At 52.5% G+C, this 22,475-nt stretch overlaps 5 protein-coding genes across 5 annotated transcripts; 3 read left to right on the top strand and 2 right to left on the bottom strand.

Moving 5' to 3' along the window:
- The first annotated feature begins 1,607 nt into the window (after positions 1-1,607).
- Positions 1,608-4,919, top strand: SMAC4_07329 (uncharacterized protein). The gene is made up of 4 exons (XM_066090611.1): positions 1,608-1,942; positions 2,005-2,268; positions 2,338-2,428; positions 2,491-4,919. The coding sequence occupies exons 1-4, from the start codon at positions 1,721-1,723 to the stop codon at positions 3,648-3,650; spliced, it is 1,737 nt and encodes a 578-aa protein (XP_065946454.1). The 5' UTR covers positions 1,608-1,720; the 3' UTR covers positions 3,651-4,919.
- A 2,496-nt stretch (positions 4,920-7,415) lies between these two features.
- Positions 7,416-11,099, bottom strand: SMAC4_07328 (uncharacterized protein). The gene is made up of 2 exons (XM_003347905.2): positions 8,628-11,099; positions 7,416-8,496 (listed from the first exon to the last, which is right to left on the bottom strand). The coding sequence occupies exons 1-2, from the start codon at positions 9,404-9,406 to the stop codon at positions 7,923-7,925; spliced, it is 1,353 nt and encodes a 450-aa protein (XP_003347953.1). The 5' UTR covers positions 9,407-11,099; the 3' UTR covers positions 7,416-7,922.
- An 880-nt stretch (positions 11,100-11,979) lies between these two features.
- SMAC4_07327 (uncharacterized protein) lies at positions 11,980-12,696 on the bottom strand (the record flags this gene model as incomplete). The annotated part of the gene is made up of 1 exon (XM_024655900.1): positions 11,980-12,696. One exon carries the CDS (start codon positions 12,694-12,696, stop codon positions 11,980-11,982), a length of 717 nt encoding a protein of 238 aa, XP_024510927.1.
- A 1,491-nt stretch (positions 12,697-14,187) lies between these two features.
- Positions 14,188-17,155, top strand: SMAC4_07326 (uncharacterized protein; the record flags this gene model as incomplete). The annotated part of the gene is made up of 3 exons (XM_003347903.2): positions 14,188-14,539; positions 14,606-15,705; positions 15,783-17,155. 3 exons carry the CDS (start codon positions 14,188-14,190, stop codon positions 16,071-16,073), a joined length of 1,743 nt encoding a protein of 580 aa, XP_003347951.2. The 3' UTR covers positions 16,074-17,155.
- A 677-nt stretch (positions 17,156-17,832) lies between these two features.
- Positions 17,833-22,308, top strand: SMAC4_07325 (uncharacterized protein). Its single transcript, XM_003347902.2, has 3 exons — positions 17,833-19,504; positions 19,972-20,385; positions 20,451-22,308. The coding sequence occupies exons 1-3, from the start codon at positions 18,050-18,052 to the stop codon at positions 21,606-21,608; spliced, it is 3,027 nt and encodes a 1,008-aa protein (XP_003347950.1). The 5' UTR covers positions 17,833-18,049; the 3' UTR covers positions 21,609-22,308.
- The last annotated feature ends 167 nt before the right edge of the window (positions 22,309-22,475 follow it).

The raw sequence follows: 22,475 nt of genomic DNA, 5'->3' as shown, positions 1-22,475 counted from the left end.
TTGAACACGAACCTTTCTAGGATCAAATCATGGGGTCTTGGTTGTAATTTTGACTGCTCAGAGAGGAAAGGCAGAAGAAATTGCCTAGTTGAAATATTTTGCAGTAAGAGACAAGGGTGTTCTTACTGGAGGAAGCAGGTTCCAACCCAGACGAAGGATTCGGTACGGTTTCTCTGGAAGTTGTTGTCGCGGGCCAAATGTGTGCGTACCCGTGAGTTGTGATATTGATGGGAGTTCGAACCTTGAACCATTGTTGATTTGCGCCATCCAGCTTTGCTGGACGATTGGACGAAGGTACTGGATGCAGAATCGGAGATTTTTCCTTAAGTACGAGAGAGAGCTGTCATCGCTTGAATTCCTCTAACGAGAGCGCGGGCAGAACAAGAAAAACCCAAATTACCCTTTCCCAATCCCATCTTTTCAAGTTTGTCAAGGCAGTGAAATCTATCATTAGGGTCGATCAACCTCCACTCAATAAACATGGCTGGATGTTGAAGAGATACGACGGCAGAGACAAAGGATAGTTGCGCTCCTTTATACTTGTTGCCAAAGACTCATCCTTCTGACTCGTCCTTTTCTTCACCGTTGCTTGCTCTATGACTTCAAGCTTGTCACCAAATTTGGGAGTGACTGTCCAGTCCGATGGGTTTGGCTGACTTTCCCTTGTAGATTACATCCATTGATTCAAGTTCAGTTATGACGGACTCCATGAAGAAAGAAAAAAAAAAAAGGCCCCAAGAACTTTGGGCTTGGTTCAAGGAAAACTAAGGGGGGGGGATAAGATTGTAAACAAGCAAAAAGGGGAAAATAGGACACAAGAGGGGAAACTCCTTGAGTCAAGAACTACCGAAAAAATGAGAAAACAAAGCCAGATATGTTACACGCCAACCTTCTGACATGGAGATCGTGAAGCTTGTCGTCAACTAAGATGATTTCCAACAGAGCTGCCGGCGAAAGGATTGTATATTTTTCGTTTTGTTTTCTTGTTTCTTCTTTGCGGTTTCCCGGGCATCTCTGGTGTTCACATGCCGAACGGAACCGTAGGGAACAACCTCTTTCCCTTGACGACAGTATCTAACGTATCTGGATGTCCAATATTCTCCGGGAACCTTGTTGGACAAGCAACTCACTGCGCAATGAGTCGATATGGGATGTCACCACGGCTTGGCATCCCCTGCCAAGGATTCTGAGGGAAAGAGGGAGTCATTCGCTCGGGACCTGCCTCACATGAGCTTTTGTTATCCCCAAAACACAATGTGACTTCTGGATTATCGTGACGCATCAGATATAACAGGCAGGCACCATGTTTCCCCGAGCAAACTTGGGCGTCGTGGCACGCGACAGCAGTCACGCAAGCCACGCAAGCCACGCTAGAAATGCCGACAGTCGAAGTGAGCGGTCCCGATGCGGCGACGGATGGGTGCTCGTTCAATGTTCCCCCGCTTGCCGGTCACCGGCACCACATCTCCGGTGGCGGGAAGCTTTCTTTACCCCAACCGGTCAAGACTCTCCGAAAGCGAACCAATGAGTATGCGGCTGGTCGATGTGCTTAACCTTATTAAGTATGACCAATTAGTAAAAAGTGGTTCCTATGGTAGTCTTTCACCATGCCCGTTGAAAATCCGGGGGATTGTTTTATGCTTATTTCCATGACTTCCCACGTTCAACCGTTCGTCGGTGTCTGTTTCCATTAACAATTTCAACAGACACCACAACGACCATGCCAGGGTCGATTGAGGCCGCGCCGGAGAGAAACGAAGCTTGGGGAACGGAGAAGGGGGAGACAGCACCATCCAGCAAGCCGAACTCGAATGACTCCATCACGAGCGATGACGCTGGGACTGTCGACGAGATCGCGCAAGACCAGCCACCAGCTCTTTCCTTTTCAAAGGCACGATGCATTGCCCTCGTAGCAACGCTTGCCGGAGCTAGTTTTCTGAATGTGAGCAGTTGCTCCGGAGATTTCTTGTGCTGTTTTGGGTACACTACTGACCGTCTTTGCAGACTGTATCTGGCCAAGCAGTTGTCATTGTCCTGCCAACCATCGGACGACACTTGGACATTCCAGATTCTCGGCTGCAGTGGGTGGTGTCTGCGTACAATCTTGCATTCGGTTGCTTCCTTCTGCTTTGGGGCCGCATTGCCGACATCTACGGCAAGCGCAAGATTTTCATTTGGGGTTCTGCTTGGGTAGCCATCACCACCGTCATCAATCCGTTCCTGCCAAACGAAATAGCATTCGATCTTTTTCGAGGTCTGCAAGGCCTGGTATGTTTAGCATGTGACTTCAGTTTCAAACAAGACATGAACGCGGACTGACATACATGGTGCGAAAAGGGGGCGGCGGCAAACGTGCCTACAGCCATTGGTATTCTTGGAACAACCTTCCCCCCTGGGAAGGCAAAGAACTACGCTTTTAGCTGCTATGGTATGTTCCACCACCGCGTGTTGCTGTCACACAATAGCTAACGGTTAATGCAACGGTCACAGCCGCTGGAGCGCCACTCGGCGCCGTCTTCGGCAACCTGGTCGCCGGACTCATTGCTGAATATGCGTCATGGAAATGGGTTTTCGGTGTAATAGCCATCCTCGCGGCTATTATCACCGTGGCAGCAATATTTGTGATCCCGCCACCCAAGCATACTCTTCACCAAGACGGCGTATCAGTCAAGGCATCTGTAGACTGGATTGGCGCGGCCTTGATTACGGTCGGCCTTTTTGTCCTTTTGTTCGCGCTCACCGAAGGCAATGTGGTCGGCTGGAGGACTCCTTGGGTGCCGGTTCTGATCGTCGTCGCTGTCGCCCTCGTGGTTGTGTTTGTGCTTTGGCAACGACATCTTGAGAAGACAGGCAAAAAGGCGCCGATCATGAAGGTCTCCATGTTCCACAGCAAGAGGTTCAGCGCGGCAATGCTCATCATGGCTCTGTTCTTCAGCAGCTTCAGTGGATGGTTGGTGTTTGCAACCTACTTCTACCAGGACTACCAAGGCCAGTCTGTGATCCAGACAACGCTTCGGTTCCTGCCAACCGGAGTAATGGGTCTCATCTGCGCCTTTGTCGTATCGCAGCTGCTCTCGCGCGTGCCCACCTACACGATGCTGGCATTCGGAAACGTTTGTGTGGCCATCACCTGCATTCTCTTCGCCGCGCCGATCCCTCCGCATACATCCTACTGGGCTTGGGCATTTATAGGCATGATTTTGTCCGTCATCGGCGCGGACACAGCATGGCCGTGTTTGATTCTATTCACAAGCCACTCGCTTCCGCAAGCAGATCAGGCTCTGGGCGGTGCGCTCGTCAACGCTTGTGGACAAATTGGCCGCGCGATAGGACTTGCTATTGCGACGGCGATCCAAACTGCGGTGATGGCGAAGCAACGCGGTGTCAGTGTTGAAGATGCTGGGTACATGGAGGAGTGGGAAGACGCCTCTCTGGCCGGTATCCGAGCCGCCAACTGGTTCCATATGGCCTTGGGACTCTGTTCGCTCGCTGTCGTCCTGGTCGCATTCCGAGGCTCTGGTATCATTGGAAAGATTCCTGCAGGAAATGCCAATAGAGACGAACAGTCAGCACAACCTGAAGAGCAAAGAGCAGCGGATGAGGAAACGGGGATCAGCGAATCAGATGACGCAAGAAAGATACGCCGATAGAGTCATTCCTGTTTGTTTGTTTTCAGAAAATTGGTAATGGCTTTACATGTAGTATTGAAATGGGGTAGTGCCTTGTAGTGCCTTGACGTCAAAGGCGGGACTTTGTGTAGATTGAAAGATGATCTGCAGTTATTGGTGCAATCTTGTCCGGCTCGGTTGGACGAACCTCAAGGAGTGTATCTGACGACGCAGCGGTTTTCGGAGTAAATTCTTGACGTCAAGTGTACTTGTTGCAATTGTCGATGCAACATGGTGTGAAGAGATTTCCATCCACGTCGAAGATGGAAAGTCAGGCAACGAGGACCACAACGGTAACAACGGGGGTGACGGGAAGGCGGGATGATGGAGTTGTCCGGTACCTACAACATCCCCACCTTCCGGGCTTCGGGTTGTAGCCTTGCGGTGGCAGGAAGCACGGAGATTAATGGATCGTGATGAGGGCCAGGACTCGGTCGCACTTTCCTCGTTTGCATCAAAAGTTGCAATTGCGGCACTGCACTTGATCCGGTCCGGCTTCCATTGTGTCGGATCCCGTCGTTCTTTCCGTCCCGTTCCGTCACTGTCACTGTCACCGGTTGCCGGGTTGCAAGATCATCCGTGACATCTGAGGTCATCACCATTCAAAAAAATGGCAATCACCCACGAGGCAGGAATGTCACCGGAATTGATTTCCATCACCCGCTATCAGATCATCTACCCATGTCGGACATAACATCATCTCCCCTCCCAAAGATCTGCATCTACTACTTCTCTACAAACATCTGCAAGTCTCCAAACAGCGGCCAATGTACCGATACTACACCGAATGACAATGGCGATGGAGATGAAGTCACGGATAAACGAAAATCCCATTCCCGTCCTCTTGCGAGTTCCTCACGTTGCATCATCACAGTCGCCGAAAATTCCCAACTCTAGATACTCTTCTTTACGTGAATTTCCGTCTACATCCGATATTGTCTTCATCACAGCTTCAACGACATCATCAACAACGAGCCTGGTCTGATTAACCCCCCATGTTTCTTCCTATCACATTACCCTTTGTCGACACAACTCAACCAGTTACTCCCCCAACCCATCGCCATCATCACCGGCCGCATCCACCCCATCCTTGACTCTGATCTACGACCTGCGTCTTACACTTGCAGCAGTTTGTGGCGAGGCGAGACATGCAGCGAGGACAGCAGGCTAGTCGCCAGTATAGCACAGCAGCTGAAGATCACAGCCCTGGTCTGGCCACTTGCCCTCCGCGGCTACCAAGGGTAAGCCCGTACGAGATTTCCTGTTTCAGCAACTTGCAGTTAACACCTCCCATACTGCCCCGGCGGTAACCTCACTCTTCGCGCGGTTATGTCTGGTCACGGCTTTAGTTCCCTAACTCGAAATGGCATACCACCTTTCTGTAGTGTGAGCCAGCCGGCGGATTAGGTCGCACACATACCAGACCCAGCTTGAAGGTTCTGGAACTGAGACCGACAGCATGGTATGCATATAGCTGTCGAGGGGATAACGACAGGATCGTACAGCCCATTGTGATCACTCGCCTAGCGTACCTTTCAGGTAAAAAATTGCTAGTCCCTCCCACTGCTTTGACACAAGGCACCTTTCGCCGAACAACTCCGAGATTGTCTGATATCTGCTTGTCGGACACTCTTACCCTTTTCTTCACTTGACCGCTTGAGCGGCAAGAGCCGAAGTCCCCGGACGCTGACATGCATCGCCGGTAAGGATGGTTCAGATCCGGCCATCTCCTCGGCCGACGCGCCGGATTTGACAGTCAAGATGCTGGAACAAGATCGTTAATCGGCAATAACCGTCAAACCTCCCAAATACCGAGCGGCTAGGCACCTACCCTTTGATTCAGATTCATCGATCTTGCTTTGCTGTCAGCCTTCCCCAAGAAATCTCAACGGCTCGGACGGCTCAACGGCCGCAGCCCCCTCCTGGTGTTTTGGTTTCTGTCCCAGACAGACAGATATACAGGCTCAGATAGACGGGCAACCGCTTTGCTTCCCCGCAAAGAGGCTTGACACTTGACTCTGATCTACAACCACCTACGTAACTACCCGCTCGCTCCAGGATAACAAGAAATAGGTAGCTTGCTCTTTGCAGCTAGCTGTTGATAGGCAGTGTCTCACCTGTTACTTGCCCCCTTCCCTCTGTCTCCCTCTCTCATCACTAGCATCGCTAGCCAAATACACACTTTCTCTCTCTTTTGTCTCAGATTGAATAGTGACAAGGATATAGCTGCTTTGAAAGCACGGCCGGCGAGGTGCCGAGTTACCGCTGATTAGTTTCGGGGGCAGGGGGACCGGTGGGAGCGGCGGTGACGGTCACCTCGACAAGGCAACCTAGTTCAACGGCATCTTTCAACCACCAGTCGCAGAAAATGAAAGAAAGGGGGAAAAGAGGCGCGCTAGGCGACGGGCTGCGGGTGGCAGGCGGCAGGCGGCGGCGAGGGCGGCGGCAAGGTGACAAAAGGGTGGTAGGCAGGTGGAGGCGATTTGTGTTATGTCCAGGATTTCTGGGAAAGGAAGGTGCGAGCCACTTCCTAGACTTTCCAGCCTACCAGACTGAAAGCCAGCGAGAGACAAAAGTGATGTTGTGGAACATGTAACGTTGGCAGTCATTGTCGATGTCGTGACACGGACGGGGGTTCACCTCCCATTTTCCGGTCGGTAGAGGTAGGTTTCTCCTCACTTCTTGTCTTCTTCTTCTCCTCTCCTCTTTCTCCTTCTCCTCAATTTTTGGTGATAATTCCTCCAACTATTCTACTCCGGCGCTTCTGACCGTTCCCTCGCCCCCCCTCGCCCCCGTGTCCCGTATCAGGATACTGTTAGAAGACACAAACACGAGTACAAACACGAGCAAATGCAGCCAAGAGGAGAACAATCAGTGGAAGGGGGCGGGGGCTTTGGATATTTTGCCGAGTCAAGTGTTGTGATGGTCGAGTTCTCTTCGTCGAGTTATTGTCCAGTATGGAGTTACACTATTCGATATTTCATCCAGGGTCTGGTCCTGTCCCGTGTGTTCCTCTAGGACAAAGTCAGTCAGTCAAAAATATTGGACATACATTAGAATCAAGTTTTAGTCTAAAATAACACTCTTTAAACACACACACAAAGCAACAAATATCATGATTTGGAGTTACTGAGCACTCACCCGTAACCCATGTGAGCATGCGTCTCCGGCTTTTGACTGGCCGAGTCGCCTGCCGTTTGGCTCACGAATTCTAAGGGTCTTTCTTTGTGCCTGTGCTTGTATGATGGTTGAAGAGGGTAAGTGAAAGAAAGCGAGGAGAGGAAATGACTGGAAGGAAACCTGATTTGTTCCTCATTTCCATTCCATCTTGCACTTTCACTACCTAGTACCTGCATACTCAGCTTGCTCAAGGAAGCCTCAATTACCTGAGAACTTAAGCACAGTCTGTGTGTATGTGTATGTGTAAAGTGCCATATCATAGGCCAAAGTTCTTGCTGTAGATTATATGGGTCCGGTCGTATCAATCAGTACTTTGTGGTAGGTGGTCACTGAGCACGGGCTACTTCGTGACTGGTGCGGGTTAGGCAAAAGATCGACCGTCACACGTAGGAAGTGTGGTTCACGGGGAGTGAGTCTCGTTCCTGCGGAAGTTGATCTGGATACTGTAGGTAGGTAGGCAGGCAGGCAGGCAGGTAGGTAGGTAGGTAGGTAGTAGCTCATGTCCGTCCATCCCCAATTATCGAATTGAGCTGAAGGGAATCCCCCACTCTTACTTGATGCATCATATCAGCACACTAAATGGGAACAATCAAGTATCTTTTAAGACGAATTTTGATTCAACTAAAACTAGTGTTAAGGTAGGCAAGCACCTAAGATATTGCTCTCCTGAAGTGAGTCCTGCTTGTTCCTCTTCCCACTTGTCATTGTCCAATTGCTAGGCATCATCTTGAAACATCTTAAAGAAGAAATAGTATGCAAAAATCGTAATGTAGTGGTTTCGGACCCTTGCTGTATAATAACAAAAAAATGCTTTGGTCCTTTTCTCCGCTCATCTCTGGTCTGTCTTGTCTGTGTAAGGTATTGTATGCGTATCATTGAAAGCAACGTAAATAGCAGTAATTGAACATTAGGGAAGTGGTATCGTGGAACTTGAAAGAAACAAAGCCAAGTGCTATAGCCGCCTCTCCTTCCTAGAACTCCATATCCCCCACGTAGCGCCCGGGTAATGCTTTTGTATACACGAAGAAAAGAAATCAGAGGCTGTGAAACAAAGAGAGGTAACAGTGACAGTCTTTAATCGAGCTCAGGCTCGGGAATGGCATCCATGGTCCTCAACTCTGGCTTCGACAGCTTCTCATAGCGGTTCTCCGCCAACAGCCTCTTGGTGGTGATGCGATCCGGATAGTTGCGCATGAACATGTTTGTGAAGTGGGTTCCGTAGTGGACTCCCTCATCAGATTGCTCCGGGTCGGTCCGCATGCCGCCGCAACCCTCATTGATGGGCTTGATAACAGCCTGGAACGAGGGCTCATGGAAGTAGGCCATGACGAAGCGCTCGCGAGTGTTGAGCCCGACCTTGTGCGGCGTCGCAGTAAGGTAGTTGTTGGTGAGGTACTGCATCATATCGCCGAGGATGACTGTGTGCACTCCATCGACGGGCGGTACGTAGAACCACCCTTCGGCGTCCTCCTTGTGGCCGGCAGCCGACTTCTTCCAGTTTGCGAACTTCTCGTCGTCCCGAGGTCGGCGAATGAAGAGACCGCCGATATCGTCTTGAGCGGCGATGACAAGAAGGCCGTAGTCCGTGTGCGAGCCGATGCCTCGGCCTTCTTTGCCCTTTCCGTTGGTACCGTTGCGGGGTGGGAAGCTGTTGAGGAAAACAAAATGTTAGCTTACAGGCCCTTTCGTGTGAAACGATAAGCGCACGGCCCGCTCCTCCCCAGAGCTGGAGGGTTGGGCGGTATCACAGGATTAGAAATCTCATGTTTGATGACTTACCGAAGGACCCTTGTATGATGCCAGCCATCACGGGTGTACTGCGTAAGTGTACCGGGAGCAACGCCCAGACCGAACTCGGCCAACTGGAGAATCTTCTCGCCCTCAAGCCCGAGGTTGTCGACATAGTTCATCATCGGCTCCTTCATCTCCACATCGGGCCAGGGGCAAGGGCCATGGCATGGCCACTTTGCCCGGACGCGCGGCTCTTCCAAGTCGAGATCCTTGGTGATGGTGAAAATCTCCGAGTAGTCAGCGATGCCGTCCGTCACCTCCTCGCCGGATGCGATGTAACCGGCGTAGCTCTGCGAGTCAACACAAGCCGCCTTCTCGGCCGCGGGCTTCCGGAAGAAGCGCTTGCTAGCGGTCTTGGCGTCGTTCCATAGCTTCTTCTGCAGATCGTTCTGGGCGATTTGGATGATTCCCTCTTGGCGCCAGGTGTCAATGATGGCCTTTCCAAGCGCGCGGTCGCTGGCAGATCCAGTGATCTTTTCTGGGAGTTGGAAGGTCTCGAGATGGGCGACTTGAGCCTTGTAGCCCGGGGGCATGGTCTTGCCCAAATCATCACGAGTGCGGATCTTCTCGGCGGCGGCGGCGACGTTGGTGGGTGGCTGGATTCTTGGCTGCTTGCGGGCGACGTTGATGTTGAATCCCGGTGGCATGGACATGCCATTTCCAAAGCCAATGTCGAGGGAGCCAAGCGCGGCGGTACTAAGGCGAGCGCGGCTGGTGATGAGGCGGCGGCCCAAAGGCAAGAGAGGGCGGGTAGCGAGGCAACTCATTTTGATGGAGGTTGAGTGGGGTGTGACTCTGTGTGAGTAAAAGGCGGTTGCAAACGAGATTCAAGGTAATGTGAGCGTGATACTGGAGCTTTTAAGCTCAGGCTTCTTTGATGTCTGCGATGGTTGGGAAGAGTGATGATGATGTTGATGGTGGTGATGGACGGGACTTGAGGTGGTAGAGACCCCTTCCTTATATGTTCGGGTCTTATATCTATCGCCAGCGACCATCTGCGCTCCTGCCTCGGTGCTAAACATCCCTAGGCAACCAACAGGAAGATGCACATCGGGTGGACCGGGATCTCCCAACTGATTTGAGATCGTACATGGCAAGCGCGACGATGCAGGTCAGAAAGGCCGAACGAGGGAAGGAGGGAAGGTGGGTGAGGAGTGTGCGAGGGCAAGTAGCGGCAAGAGCTATCATCGAGGGCCCCCTGTCTTTGCAGGACTCAGAAAGAATGCGGCGGCCGCGTTACACGGCAATCCGCCGAGGGTGGATCGGATAAAGTTGCCAAACAGGGGGGCGCACGACCATCATGATCTCCCGTGGCCAAAGACTGTGACCGACCAGCAAAGGTGCCAGTCCCCATCCCCCAAAGACATGCTTGAGACCACCGCATTCGGACAGAGTGTCCTACGATGAACCCCCTTTGGAACAAGTGCTTCACTGCCGAGGGCTGAACCTAGTCATCCTAGTGATAAGAGTTGCTCGACTGCCGGTCCCACGCCGAATCGACCTGCCCGTTTTTGGCGCAAAGCTGTGGCCGGTTGTACACGGAGTCGCGCAGCATCTCGTGAGGAGGCAGAGTTGCTATGTATCTGTGCTGCCGTGTTAACAAGCTGAGACAACAGAGTGTCCATCGTGGGCCTGTTGCTCGTGCAGTTGCTGGGCTAATGCCTTGTCTGAAAGCAGGGGGGCGCTGTGGCAAACGCAAGGAGACAACAAGATACGAAGTAGAGACTCGCAGCAAAGGTACCGATACAGAGCTGCCTTCTGTTGCCTCTTTTCCCCGGAGTCAAGGCTGGCCTTAGTAGTCAAGATATGAGGGTACTATCGCTAGCAAGGTCCCGCGGCAATAAGCACCGAGTGTGTATGGCACAAAGAGGGAGGAGCAGCAGTGGTTTCCTATCTCGACCTAGCACCCAATGTACCTGTGGCATGCGTGAACCTCCACCAATTGGTTGTGGACGGCATTCGAGTGGCAAGCAAATGATAATGTGGGAAAAAATGGCCCGAACACAACAAACCAGTGTAGCCAGCTACATGCAAGGACTCGAGTTGGCCAACGGTTGCCTGAGCACAAAGCCGTGCGTCCTACTCACCTCAAAAGTAGGTGTATGGTGCATGTCGACCAGTCCTGGCCCGCCGGATGCTATAGGCTTTTGCAAATCTGTCACCAGGCCGCTGGTGTGATATCTCCCCTCACAATCCGGAGACATGGACGTCGGAGCCTTTGACCGGGGTTGCCGTCCGGGAGAAGAGCTGAAGTGGTTAAAACTTCTGCATGATCTAAACGGCAAGAGAGTCCGAACCGGCGGTGACAAGCGTCTAGACCGTGGCTGTGTCCCGACGACTCCCCGAGTCCTGCCCGGCTGCAAATCTGCTATGCGCGGTATTAAACGGTTGTGGACTGGCGATTGGTCTCAATGTCCTATGTCAATCCTATGCCCCCCGGGCCCTTGCTTTCTCTGCTGGGAAACCATTGCACTCTTCGGGTTTCGGACCCTCGAGACAACTTCGACATATCGGCACGCCCTAGTACGCATCGTTCATGGCTCGGGAATTTTGGGTGCTCAAACACACCTAGTCAGCAATTCCATAGAAAATGCGTGAGCATGGCAATGTCACCATGATCTTCTGAGTGATTGAGATGGACTTCACGCATCTCCCTCGCTTCCATTTCTCGAAAAGACCGTCGGTATTTGCAGGTGCATCGTACTAAGGTTTCTGTGAACCGTCGTAGTACGCCTTCCGTGACCGCTGGCAAAGGGCATCTTTATTCTCGTTGCCTCGGAGTTGGTTGGCCGTCTCCGCCAAGGAACCATGTCTGTCCATTCCCATAAGGGAGCGTAGGATGATTGGCAAGGGTTGAACAGGAGCGAACACTCCTGGGGGGTGGCACATATGTAACACATGCCACATGCCACTTGTGATCGAGATCTTGGGTTGGTGTCAAGCCCTAGAAAGCGATAGCTCCCAACTAGAGGTCATTCACTAGAGATCAGTGCTCAGGCAAGGCGCAGAAGATGTTGAAATCGTATCGTTTTGCAAGATTAGATATTAAGGTATACTAGCACCGAAAATGAAGATTTCCGTTTTCCCTTCTAGCAACACCGTCCAGCTCTTGGTTGGCGTTGGGGTTCCGTGATAGCTTCGCTCCCTTTCCGTCCATGAGCGTGAAAGGAAAAGTTTGATGACTCATCGGGGCCCTTGAGAGCATCTCATGGTCACTGGATCTGATTGGAGTCCTGCAGACGCCTGAGGACAAGGACGGATATAATAAGAGCCAACCCGGCAAAGATCGATCAGGACAGCACGGGATACGGGGCTGAGAAGAGCGGCGCATATGCATTAATCAGGTAGTCGTCGTGCCATTCCAGGGTGGATATGTCGTGTGCCACATTCCATCGTCGTATGAGACGCTAGAGCTGCTGCTGGTGAAGGTCGTAGGAAGCGGGATAGAAACGGTGGTGGTGGGTACCGTGACCGTGATCGATATGGAGGACTCTGTTGACGTGGTACTCGGCGAGGGTCTTGTGCTGAAGCTAGACACGGACTTTGATGTATAAGACGCTGGGGGAGAGAGAGAAACGGTCGACGTGACAGTAGGGCTCGATATCTTGGATGTTGAAGAAGGGGTCACCGAGGTGGTCCGAGAGGAGATCGTGACCGCAAAAGACGATGAGGAGGATGGGGATGTTGAAGCTGCCGTGGTCGTGGTCGTTGTCGTTGTAGGGGGCACGACGTGGACGACGGTGGTGGAGGTCAAAGTCAGAGTGGGTTGAGGTTGAATAGGCACCACCGAAACCGTTCTCGTGAGGGCGGTTGTGGGTGAGTCAGTGGATGAGTGAGTGGACGGTTGGTGAGCGGTTTGCACCACAGTCTTGGTCACAACCGGAACCCCAGGGCCATGTTCCGAACCCGACCCTCCGTTGATCGGGACTACCGAGTATGTCGCTCTCGGCAGCAAGAGTTTAGGAGAGCTGTCGTGTTCGATGAGCGGCAGAGCTTGACAGGCCGCGAGGAGGGCAACAAGCACAAAGGTGGGAAGACGGGTCCGATGAAGGCGCATTTTGACGGATCTGTGGTGCCAGTCGGCTGTGCTCTCATCTAGAGAGGCTAAACCACAGGGCTGACGACGGCGTGGGTGAGAACAGCAGGTTCCGACGATGCGGAATATCTTCAAGCCCGTGAAAGGGGGGGGGGGAAAGAGAGGAGCCGGGGAAGGACAGCAGACCTTGACCTTGAAATTGACTTGAGTGGAACAAGAACAAGAGCAAACCCGGTCAGCGATCACGGCCGCCTTTGAGAGATGCAGTTGGCGATATACCCTAGCATAGCGCCCGGTTGAGGTCGAAAATCGAATGGCTGGATCTCTTGGCGGGGAGGACTGCCAAACAAAAGTGGCATCCCCATCCCGAGCTTGTGGCCCCCGAGGCTGGAACATGTCCTGTAGAGAGAAAAATCGGGTGGTTGAAGCAGTTCATGGGTAGCAGCAGTTGGCGCCGCCGAGCCTCGAGGTTTAGTTGTTGAAGGGATTCAGAATTCAGTGATGAGTGGTCACGGACTCACGGTCTGAGAGGGAAGCGGCGGGCGCTCCCGCAGCGCTGAAAGGTTCCGTTGAAGTTGATCCACTCAGCACCTGCCCGGGCAGTTTGCCAGTTTCCACTTTCCAATCACCTCTTTGGCCAGGGCAGGTACGTACCTAGCCGCGCTAATACCACTGCGTAAGCCACATACCATCTTTCCAACTTCCAACAGGTGTTCGAGGAATGACGGCCGACTCATTACGACGCCTTCAACTGCTTCCACTTCCATGCCATTCCCAATCATCCACAAGCCTAGCGCAGGTACGATCATGTCGATTTTGCTGTTGACTATCGTTTCTTTCCAAGCCACCCGAGGCCCATGTAGGTAGGTACCTCTACTGTGTACAACCCACGCTTTGGCAACGGTGTCAGCCTGCTGCAAGCGTCGCCGTCTCAAGGCATTTTTCCTTAGCGCACCCATCACCAATGCTGGTGCCTCACGTACCGATGAGCAAGTTGGGTGGTTCGTCCCATCTTTTGTAGTAATCAGCTCTCGGGAAATTGGAGGCCTCGACGGCAAACTACAGGTATTTATCTGTTGTTTAAGCTGACCTTTTCTTTGTTGTGGCTACTGCTCTTGCAGGTTACATTTACCTCTCACCAGCAACGACTGCTTATCAGTTAAAGGGTGGCCATCACAAGGCCATGCTTCCGTTCATGCCGCCCAAGATGGCGAGGTTGGATTACCCCTGGAAGGAAAGCTCTTGGCCATGGACAGTTGATTCATTTTGTCAAGGCTTCCACTTGCTCAGCCACATCTGACGTACTATTACCTGTCTTGCGCAGTCACTCCCATTCGGTGTGCGTCTGCACCATGCTTCGTAGGTACCTTACATAGGGTGGTCGTAGTTCGCCAAGTACCTAGTACCATAATGTCTCGGTATAGCGGCCAAGTTGGACGCGCAGGACGTTGCGGCGCAGACAATGAATGACCTTGCCCCGATGGCTTGGGTAATGCTGTAATGTAGGGTAGGATGACGATTGCAAGGCAAGCCCCAGTGGAATTCATCGATCGGACTTCAACCCGCCTTGATAAAGCACCTCTGTGCCAGACCCGGTTTTATTTTGGCTGCTTGTCTCTGATCAACAGTTCAACTCTTGACTATTTCTTTCTTCTTTACTGCTCAAACAACCACCCATCTTGTAGTTTGCTTTTTACATTTTCTTCATATTGGTTACACACCAACCCCGCCCCCGCGTTTAGCACCATCACCTCTAGCCGAGCCAAGCATCGCGTAACCAACCGCAACATCGACCATATCATTGTGTTAGGAGCCGCTCCCACAATGTCTTACCAAGGCTACCCTCCGGCGTCGCCTTATGGCCGTGAGTCAAAAAATAAAAGGTCCAGTTTCACGTCTATGTTATTACGGCTAACCTTGGACCTCCCAGAACCCCCTCCACCACAGGGAGGCGGATATTACCAACAGCCTCCTCCTCAGCAGCATCATCAGCAATCTCCGTATGGTGCACCTCCGCCACATGCTTCATACAACGCTTATCAACAGCCCCCACAAGCTTATGGCCAACCACCACCCGGGCCGCCGCCGGGACAGTACGGTGCACCTCCTCCACAGCCCTATGGTGCTCCGGCTCATTCCCCACCACCCGGGCAGTACGGTGCTCCTCCTCCCCCGCACGCCCCGTATTACCCGTCCGGACCTCCACAGGCTGGCTACGGCGCACCGCCGCCTCACGCGGGCGGTTACGGACAACCTCCTGGTCCACCTCCTCACCAACCCTACGGGGCCCCACCGGCCACACCCACAACGTACCCGCCTCAGCCCTATGCCGTGCAGTACCCGCCGACACCACCTTCTCCCGGATATGGCCCCGCGATGAGCATCCCATGGAACCCCGACCCGGACGCGGATAGGCTAAGGAAAGCCATGAAGGGATGGGGCACCGATGAGAAGGAGCTGATCCGGGTTCTGGCCGACAAGGACCCTCTCCAGATCAATCTGCTTCGCGAAGCGTTTTCAAAGCGTCACCGCCGCGATCTTATCGCCGACATCAAGAGCGAGACGAGTAGCTGGTTTGAGGAAGGGCTCGTCATGCTTGCTCGCGGTCCTCTTCTCAACGACGTGCACATGCTGTACAATGCCATGGATGGGGCAGGCACCAACGAAGACATCCTCAATGACATCCTACTCCGCCGGTCCAACGCCGACCTGAAGGCCATCAAAGCCGAGTTCAGTCGGGTTTTCCGCCGGTCCCTCGAGGAAATGGTGCGCGGCGAGCTGAGTATGAAGACGGAACGGCACTTTATGATTGTGCTCGGTGCCACACGTGCTGAAGATGCGGCTCCAGTGGTGAAGGCAGACATTGACCGAGACGTTGATGACATATATAACGCAACCGAGGGCAAGATTGGCACAGATGAAATGCGTGTGTGCAGCATTCTCAGCCTGAGGAATAACAACCAAATCCGTGCCATTTCTTACGAGTACAGGCAAAAGTACGCCAGGGATCTCGATACCGTAATCCAAAAAGTGAGTTTGGCCTCTGGCGAAATGCTGATCAAATCAAACTCAAAGGCTTTTTGGGAACAAATAGCTAACATCCCCAGCAGGAATTCTCGGGACACATGAAGGACGCCCTTCTTATCCAGCTACGCCACGGCACAGACAAGTACATGCTGCAGGCCCGACTTCTCGAGGATGCCATGGCAGGATTGGGTACCAAGGATCGTCTGCTCACCAGCCGTCTGGTCCGGGCCCATTGGGATCGCGAAAACTTGCGCAACGTGAAGAACGCGTACGAGCAACGCTACAAGACCAAGTTGTATAAGAGAGTGCAGGGGGAGACCAGCGGCGATTACCAGAGGCTTTTGGTGGCCATTTGTGGAGAACCTATTTGAGTTTGAGCAGGCACAGTGAGTGGCCTCTTCTGGCCTAAAAGTGCCTGACTTGATGCGCCAAGGGGAAGAAAGCAGCTCAAGTTCTGAGGAATACTGCTTTCAAAGTTCACCTCGAACGGTCCGGTGGTTTTTACATGGTGCTCCGGCGCAGTGTTCTTGTTTTATACCTAACCCTAATGAACATGGAGTTTTGAGTTATAGTCATGACCGATGGTTATTTGTTTGGACTGGTTTGATAACACAGGAAGCGAGATTATGGATATTACATGAGTGGTTTGAAGGATACTTCCAAGCTGAACCTTCTGGTGGATGTCGCTCTACGGCTAGAACAAGCGACGCAAGATACACGAGTATGCGACTCGGGATATTATCTGCGTGGGCATACGGCACGCTCGTCCTTTTAAGCAACTCCCCTTTACAGACAACAGAGCTTTCTTGTTCTTCATTATCGTTCCACATTTTGTGTGACAATCACCGCTTCTTTTGGGAATTTCATCAAATGTGAAGAACAAACGGCCTCAGGGGCGCATAATGGCGTTTGTGTCTACTCAAACAACCCCTTGTCTTTTCGGATGTACCTCATTTAGCAATAACAACGACACTACTATTGGTATCACTCTCGCGCAAATCGCCTCTTGAGTCCTGGAGTTGGAAGTGCACACTTTCAGTGATTGGCCACGTCCACTCCTTTGCACAGCACGTTCATCTGGTATGTAATAGACAAGACCAAAGCAGATGCTATTATGGTTAGCAAACACAGCAGGAAATGACAAGAAAGCAGGTTGTCGGTTGGTCGGTCAGAGAAAATTGGCCTGACAAACGCACGAAGTGGTGTATATTCGGGGGCAATGAAGATCAAACAAGACCTACAATGTGATTTCGGAATACGGAAGAGATTATTCAGGTCCTAACACCCCATAACACATACATATAGGATGGACTAGCCAAGCACATATGATAAGTTTCAAAGACAGATGAGAGGACGAAGCATTGTACATTCTGGCTAGTAAACACAACTTAAAACTAACAACCCAACACCTATTGCATAAAATCAACCGTTACATTAACTCACATAAGCCATATTCACACGTCTACATACGGTTACAGATCAGTGATAATGAGGATCGGAAGACTAACCGGTTCGGTAATGACAAGTAATTAACATAGTTGCACTTTGTAATAACAAGTGGGTTTCCAGTTTAACCGACATCTCTATTACAAAACTCGGGGGGGAAGGCCTTGATTTCAATACATGGCATACAGACTTTACGTGTACATTCCCAAGGGCTGTGCCTCAGTGTCGGGGCAACACCTTGTCATCTTGTTCGGTTCAAACAGTGCTTCAATCAACTTAAACATTGAAATACATAAAAATCCTCAGTACAGGGGTGTGGGTATATGATAATCCTCGCAGCGGCTCCTGTGGGCCCTTAAAATATTGACACATCAAACCTATCCGTGATTCTTCTCCAGGACACGAAAAAAAAAAGAGTCAACAAAAAGAATAGCTATAGCACCGGCACCGGAACATCCAACAGACGGAGATTGGCGAATTTCTCACATATCCAGATGTGTAAACGCGGCAATTGATCAGTACCCAACAATTTTATAACAACCGAGTTTTGGCAAAGTTCATCAGACGGTCGGCTGCTAGGAAAACACGGGCCGGACCACTCAGCAGTCAAGCAGCACACCTTCCGGCACACTCCCTGGGCGCGTCCATCCAACCCCGCGTCCCATCGTGGAGCTCTCCGTCTCTGATTTCCCTTTTGCGACACGAGGTCGGACAGAAGAACATTATACGATCTTGGAGGAAACACCCATCAATTGGTTATTTGTTGGATAATCAGAGACCGGTAGAACAAAGATCATCCAGTGGTGGTGGTATTGAGCTTTTGTGACCCCATCGAATTTCAATTTCGTTGTGGCCAAAACCGTCTCATTCAGTTTGGCTAGAGCTCTGGACTGCTGGCAAAATGACACAAGACGTCCCGCATTGGCGGCTGCAGGAACAGGTCCCGGAGTCAGCTGCACCACCAGCGCCGTTGTCCACCCCGACTTCCAATCCGCACCAGAATTCCCAGGCCCCGAGTCCCACCGCTAAGGACGATCATCGGCATTTGTTAGCAGCACCCCGTGGCATAACCACAACCACAACCACAACCGCGATCCCAACCGCGACATCAACCAGCGCTGTCCCTAATTCGGATTTATTTGCACCTTCTGCGACTACGAACATCGAACAAGGCCACGATATCAACGGAACAGTCCCCGATTCTGCTCCTACCGGTGGCGTAGAAACCGCAAAGGCGCCAAGTGGAAGCATCCAGACCGGTAGCTCAACGGCGACCGGGGCTTCTAGCGAGCAGCCAACGACGGTCACCCAAGTGCCGGGGTCCTCCACTCCGACCACTGACGGACCCCCGCCTACCTCTACGCTCAATGGGCAGCCCCCGCAGCCCCAGAGACCGCCCCAGGTACCCGCTCCGTCGCCGACCTCAATTCCAGACGCGACAAATTCTGCCGCGACTTCGACCTCAACCACGACTCCTGCGAACGCGACTCTTTCTGCGACCGACCCTGCGACCACGACGATCCCGAGTACCACGACTACAGCCTCTGCTCGATCCAGCTTCAGGGATCCCATTCGATGGAGAGACCCCCTAACGGTACATTACGACAGTAACAGTGGCCACGCTCACCCGGCAAGACTCCACGCCCAGCCCGCGCATCCATCCTCAGCATCATCGCAGTTGCCGCCGCCGGCGCAATTGAAGTACGAACCGAGCCGGCAGCACCAAGAGCATCCCGCACCGCAACCTCCATCCCAATCACAACCTCCCGCCCACGATCCTCCAGCACGACCGCACCATTACAACCAACCATCATATCAATTCCATCCTCAACCTTACCATACGCAACCCCCGCTCCAGCCCGCCCCGGCGCCGGTCCCCTCGACCCAACTGCCGCCGCCTGCGCCTTCTCAACCACAGTCATACCAACACCACCTTCAAGCCTCCCAACACCAACACCAAGCTCCGCCGCCCGCGCATCCCCAGCAACATTACCAGCATTCGTATCTTCTCGGTGATCCTCGGCATCACCCTCCTCCGCCTCCCTCCCAGCAGCAATACCACCCACACGAGCCACGATATACATCTCGTAACGACGGCTTGATCTCAAAGCCTATCATCATGGATCCGCCCAGATCGCGGCCCGTGAGCCAGCCGCCGCCACAGGCCGAGCCGGTTCCTAGCTCCGGGTTCCCTTCGCCAGTAACAACACACGCACATCTCAACAAGAAGTTCGCAGATGACTGCACACGCTTGACCTATGCGATTCAACAGAGCACACCCGACGCCGTTCGGCGCGTCTTTCGGGATAACTGGGAGAAGTGTATGTTGGGCACCGAGTTTCATCAAGCCTTTATTGTGAGTCCACCTGCTCTGCCTTTTCAAGTTACTATGCGCCCAACCAGAAGCGGCGCTACCTCACCTGCACTTCACCTACACCACACCTTGCCTACCTCTATCACCTTACATATGCCATGGGGAAGACCTCGGACGTTATGCCCACATCAGATGCTCTGGGCTCTTCTGCCTCAGCACAGCGTCCTTTATCACGTAGGAGTGCCCGCAAGTGGTTGCCAATATGGGTATCCTGGAAGAAAAAGTTGGGATGAGATACAAAAGTACTACGTGGGATCGTGATCTTCGTTATTTGCCATTATTTGTCTCTCATCCCATCTTGCGTAGACTTAGCCTCTCGTACGGGACACCTTCGAGATATATCTTCGAACGGTTCCACCTAACCATCTCTCCTCTTTCACCCTTCCACTACTCCAGTACTCTCACTATCAGCTCACTTTCTCGACCTTTGTCTGACCATATCTTTATAGCTCAACGCATCAATACATCACGCCGTACCATCCATCACCCGCCGCGCAGTTAGAGACTTTGGGCAAAAGATGGTTCTCGAGTCCAAGCACGAGTTGATCAGTCACTTCTCGACAGCTGATCTTGATGATGTTTCCGACGCTATCATCAACAAGGCAAGCGATGCCTTTCTAGACAAGTGCCTAAATGCACGCCTCCTGACGATAGAGGCAAAACCTTTGATCACGGCCCTTGCCCGGGCTGAGCGTCTTGGTTACAACCCCGCGGATGTCGTGGAAGAGCAGCATGAAAGGGTCATGCCTACTACGCAGGCTGCTCGACCACCTCCTCCTCCACCATCCCAGTCAACTCACGCTGGCCGTTTGCAATGTATGGGCTGCTACAGAATATTCACACATCAAGCTCCCTACGAATACGTAAGTGACATCAAGCTCAAGATTTTCTCATGAGAAGCTCAACCAACTTGTCTAACGCATCCCAGCATATGAGCCGTCAACTTTGCGCCGTCCCTCCCCCGACGAGCGTAAAAGGCTTCGAGTTTTCCTGCCAGCATTGCGGCGAAGGGTTCACCAGAAGTGATGAGCACCAATCACATGAACGCGCCCAAACTTGCTTCCACGCTGGGCCAGCTTCGCATCGAGGACCCGGTCGCCCTCCTCGTGCGGTTCCGCAACCCCAGCCAGTTCCTTCATCTGTCGTCCCCTTGACCCAAGTGCAGGCAACACCAGCAGTAACCCGGACGGTAGACCTTACATCGGCTGGCTCGACACCCTCCGCCGAGACACCCGCCGTCAGCAAGACTCCTAACCCAGCTGACCCTTACGGTCACTTAACTCAGGAGCAGCTAGCGATGATGGACGCTGACCTCAAGGAAGCAGAAAAAAAGTTTGCGCCGAGATTCGCCGAAGCCTACGCGATACCCGACGAGAATGAGCGGCGGATCAAGATCGAAGGACTACGGAACAGCTTCGGCACCAAGCAATCGATGATCAGGAAGAAGTACGGAGTTCGCCTGCGTCAACGCCGGACAAAGGCAGAAATCCAGGCAGAAGAGGAGCGAATGGGTCTCGAGAAGCTCAAGAAGAGACAGAAAGCGGAAAAGGCTGCGGCCCAGCAAGCTGCTGCTCCTGCTTCTGCTTCCACTGGGGCGGCTCCCCCTCGTCCTACCGGTAGCGGTTGGGTTGCGGCTAACGCACCACGTGCCAATGCCGTTTGGGAGGAACACAAGGCTAAGAGAAGGCGGATGGACGCAAGCGGAACCTACCAGACGCCTACCAAGTCGACACTATCCGTTTCTGAGATCGGTGGCGGTCTAGCTGGTGCCGCGGCTACGGCCGAGGTTCACGATCCTACACGCCCGCCACCTGCGTTGAACTACCTAAGTGCCAACAGCAACGGCCAATCGGATGAGGAGGATGAAGATGAGAGTGGCTCGGGGTCAGGGAGCCCCAGCACCGCCAACGACGAGATGGACATCGATCGCCAACTGGGAAGCGAGCCCGCCTCGAGACCAGTTCAAACTAACTACAACAGTAACCATAACGACGACGATGACGATTCAGACTCCTCTGATGACGAAGATATCCCCTCGACACTACCAGCGCATGTCAGGCAGACTCTGACAACGAGGAACGCCTAGGAGAAGACCGCGCCCTCTGTCCACGCATTGGCAACCATGGCTGCGACGATCTTGCAGGATTCAGAGGACTATTAGTAAGAGGAAATAAAGGGCAAAAAGATGACGAGGCGGCAGTCAGTAGGTCGGCGATGCTAGTAGGTCCAGATGGTCGATTTAACTGCTCGATGCCGTTCAGTACGGCTTTGTTTGGAAGGCCTCCGGATGGTACGGCTCTTACTGGATCATTATCACTAACTGGCGTGCGTGAAAGGAAGAGAAAAAAGGCTGCATTATTTCCAAACGTCTTTCCCCTTCCAGGGCTCAATGCCCACCATTTCATATGCTATACCACGCCCCCTTTTGTTTGCCACATTATTTACCATCATCAAGCTAGCATCCGTCTTATTTCATCTTCATTTCGGGGTCACTTTTGGTGTTTTGTTCGTCTGCTGCATATCACGTCATTCATCGATATTATCGCATAGCGAGAAGGGAGGTATTGAAAGGAAAGAGTAAAATTGAGGCGGGGTGATACCAAGGAGGCCTGATGGCATAATCCATCTATACATATACCCATACACCCTCTGGAAGGCGGCCGGTCTTGATGAGGCTGTTAAGGCAGTTTAAGGGGTTGGTTGCTAGAGGAATGAAAACTGGACAGATAGTCAAAAGTCAGGGCATCAGTCCTGAGCAAATCCCGAAGTCGTAGTAGCATTGGGGCTACGTAAACACAAATGTTTCTCGATTTTCTTTACCATGACCCCTTGGTTACCTAGTATTTGGACTTGATACCCTCTAGATTTTAGAAAATGGACTGTAGAAATCCACCTGTACACCCCTCCAGCTCCTCCATTCGTTCTAATACCCCCTCCTAGCCCATCGTCATCG

Source organism: Sordaria macrospora, chromosome 3, assembly GCF_033870435.1.
Source record: "Sordaria macrospora chromosome 3, complete sequence".
Lineage (NCBI taxonomy): Eukaryota > Fungi > Ascomycota > Sordariomycetes > Sordariales > Sordariaceae > Sordaria > Sordaria macrospora.
Note: the sequence above shows the minus strand (reverse complement) of the source record. Positions and strands in the feature narration are given on the sequence as shown.

Coding starts and splice junctions, on each gene's coding strand:
- SMAC4_07325 (XM_003347902.2), top strand. CDS start 18,050: ATGACACAAGACGTCCCGCATTGGCGGCTGCAGGAACAGGTCCCGGAG. Junction 19,505..19,971: donor AGTTTCATCAAGCCTTTATT/GTGAGTCCACCT, acceptor ATATCTTTATAG/CTCAACGCATCAATACATCA. Junction 20,386..20,450: donor ATCAAGCTCCCTACGAATAC/GTAAGTGACATC, acceptor AACGCATCCCAG/CATATGAGCCGTCAACTTTG.
- SMAC4_07328 (XM_003347905.2), bottom strand. CDS start 9,406: ATGAGTTGCCTCGCTACCCGCCCTCTCTTGCCTTTGGGCCGCCGCCTC. Junction 8,497..8,627: donor CATCATACAAGGGTCCTTCG/GTAAGTCATCAA, acceptor TTTCCTCAACAG/CTTCCCACCCCGCAACGGTA.
- SMAC4_07329 (XM_066090611.1), top strand. CDS start 1,721: ATGCCAGGGTCGATTGAGGCCGCGCCGGAGAGAAACGAAGCTTGGGGA. Junction 1,943..2,004: donor CCGGAGCTAGTTTTCTGAAT/GTGAGCAGTTGC, acceptor CCGTCTTTGCAG/ACTGTATCTGGCCAAGCAGT. Junction 2,269..2,337: donor TTCGAGGTCTGCAAGGCCTG/GTATGTTTAGCA, acceptor TGGTGCGAAAAG/GGGGCGGCGGCAAACGTGCC.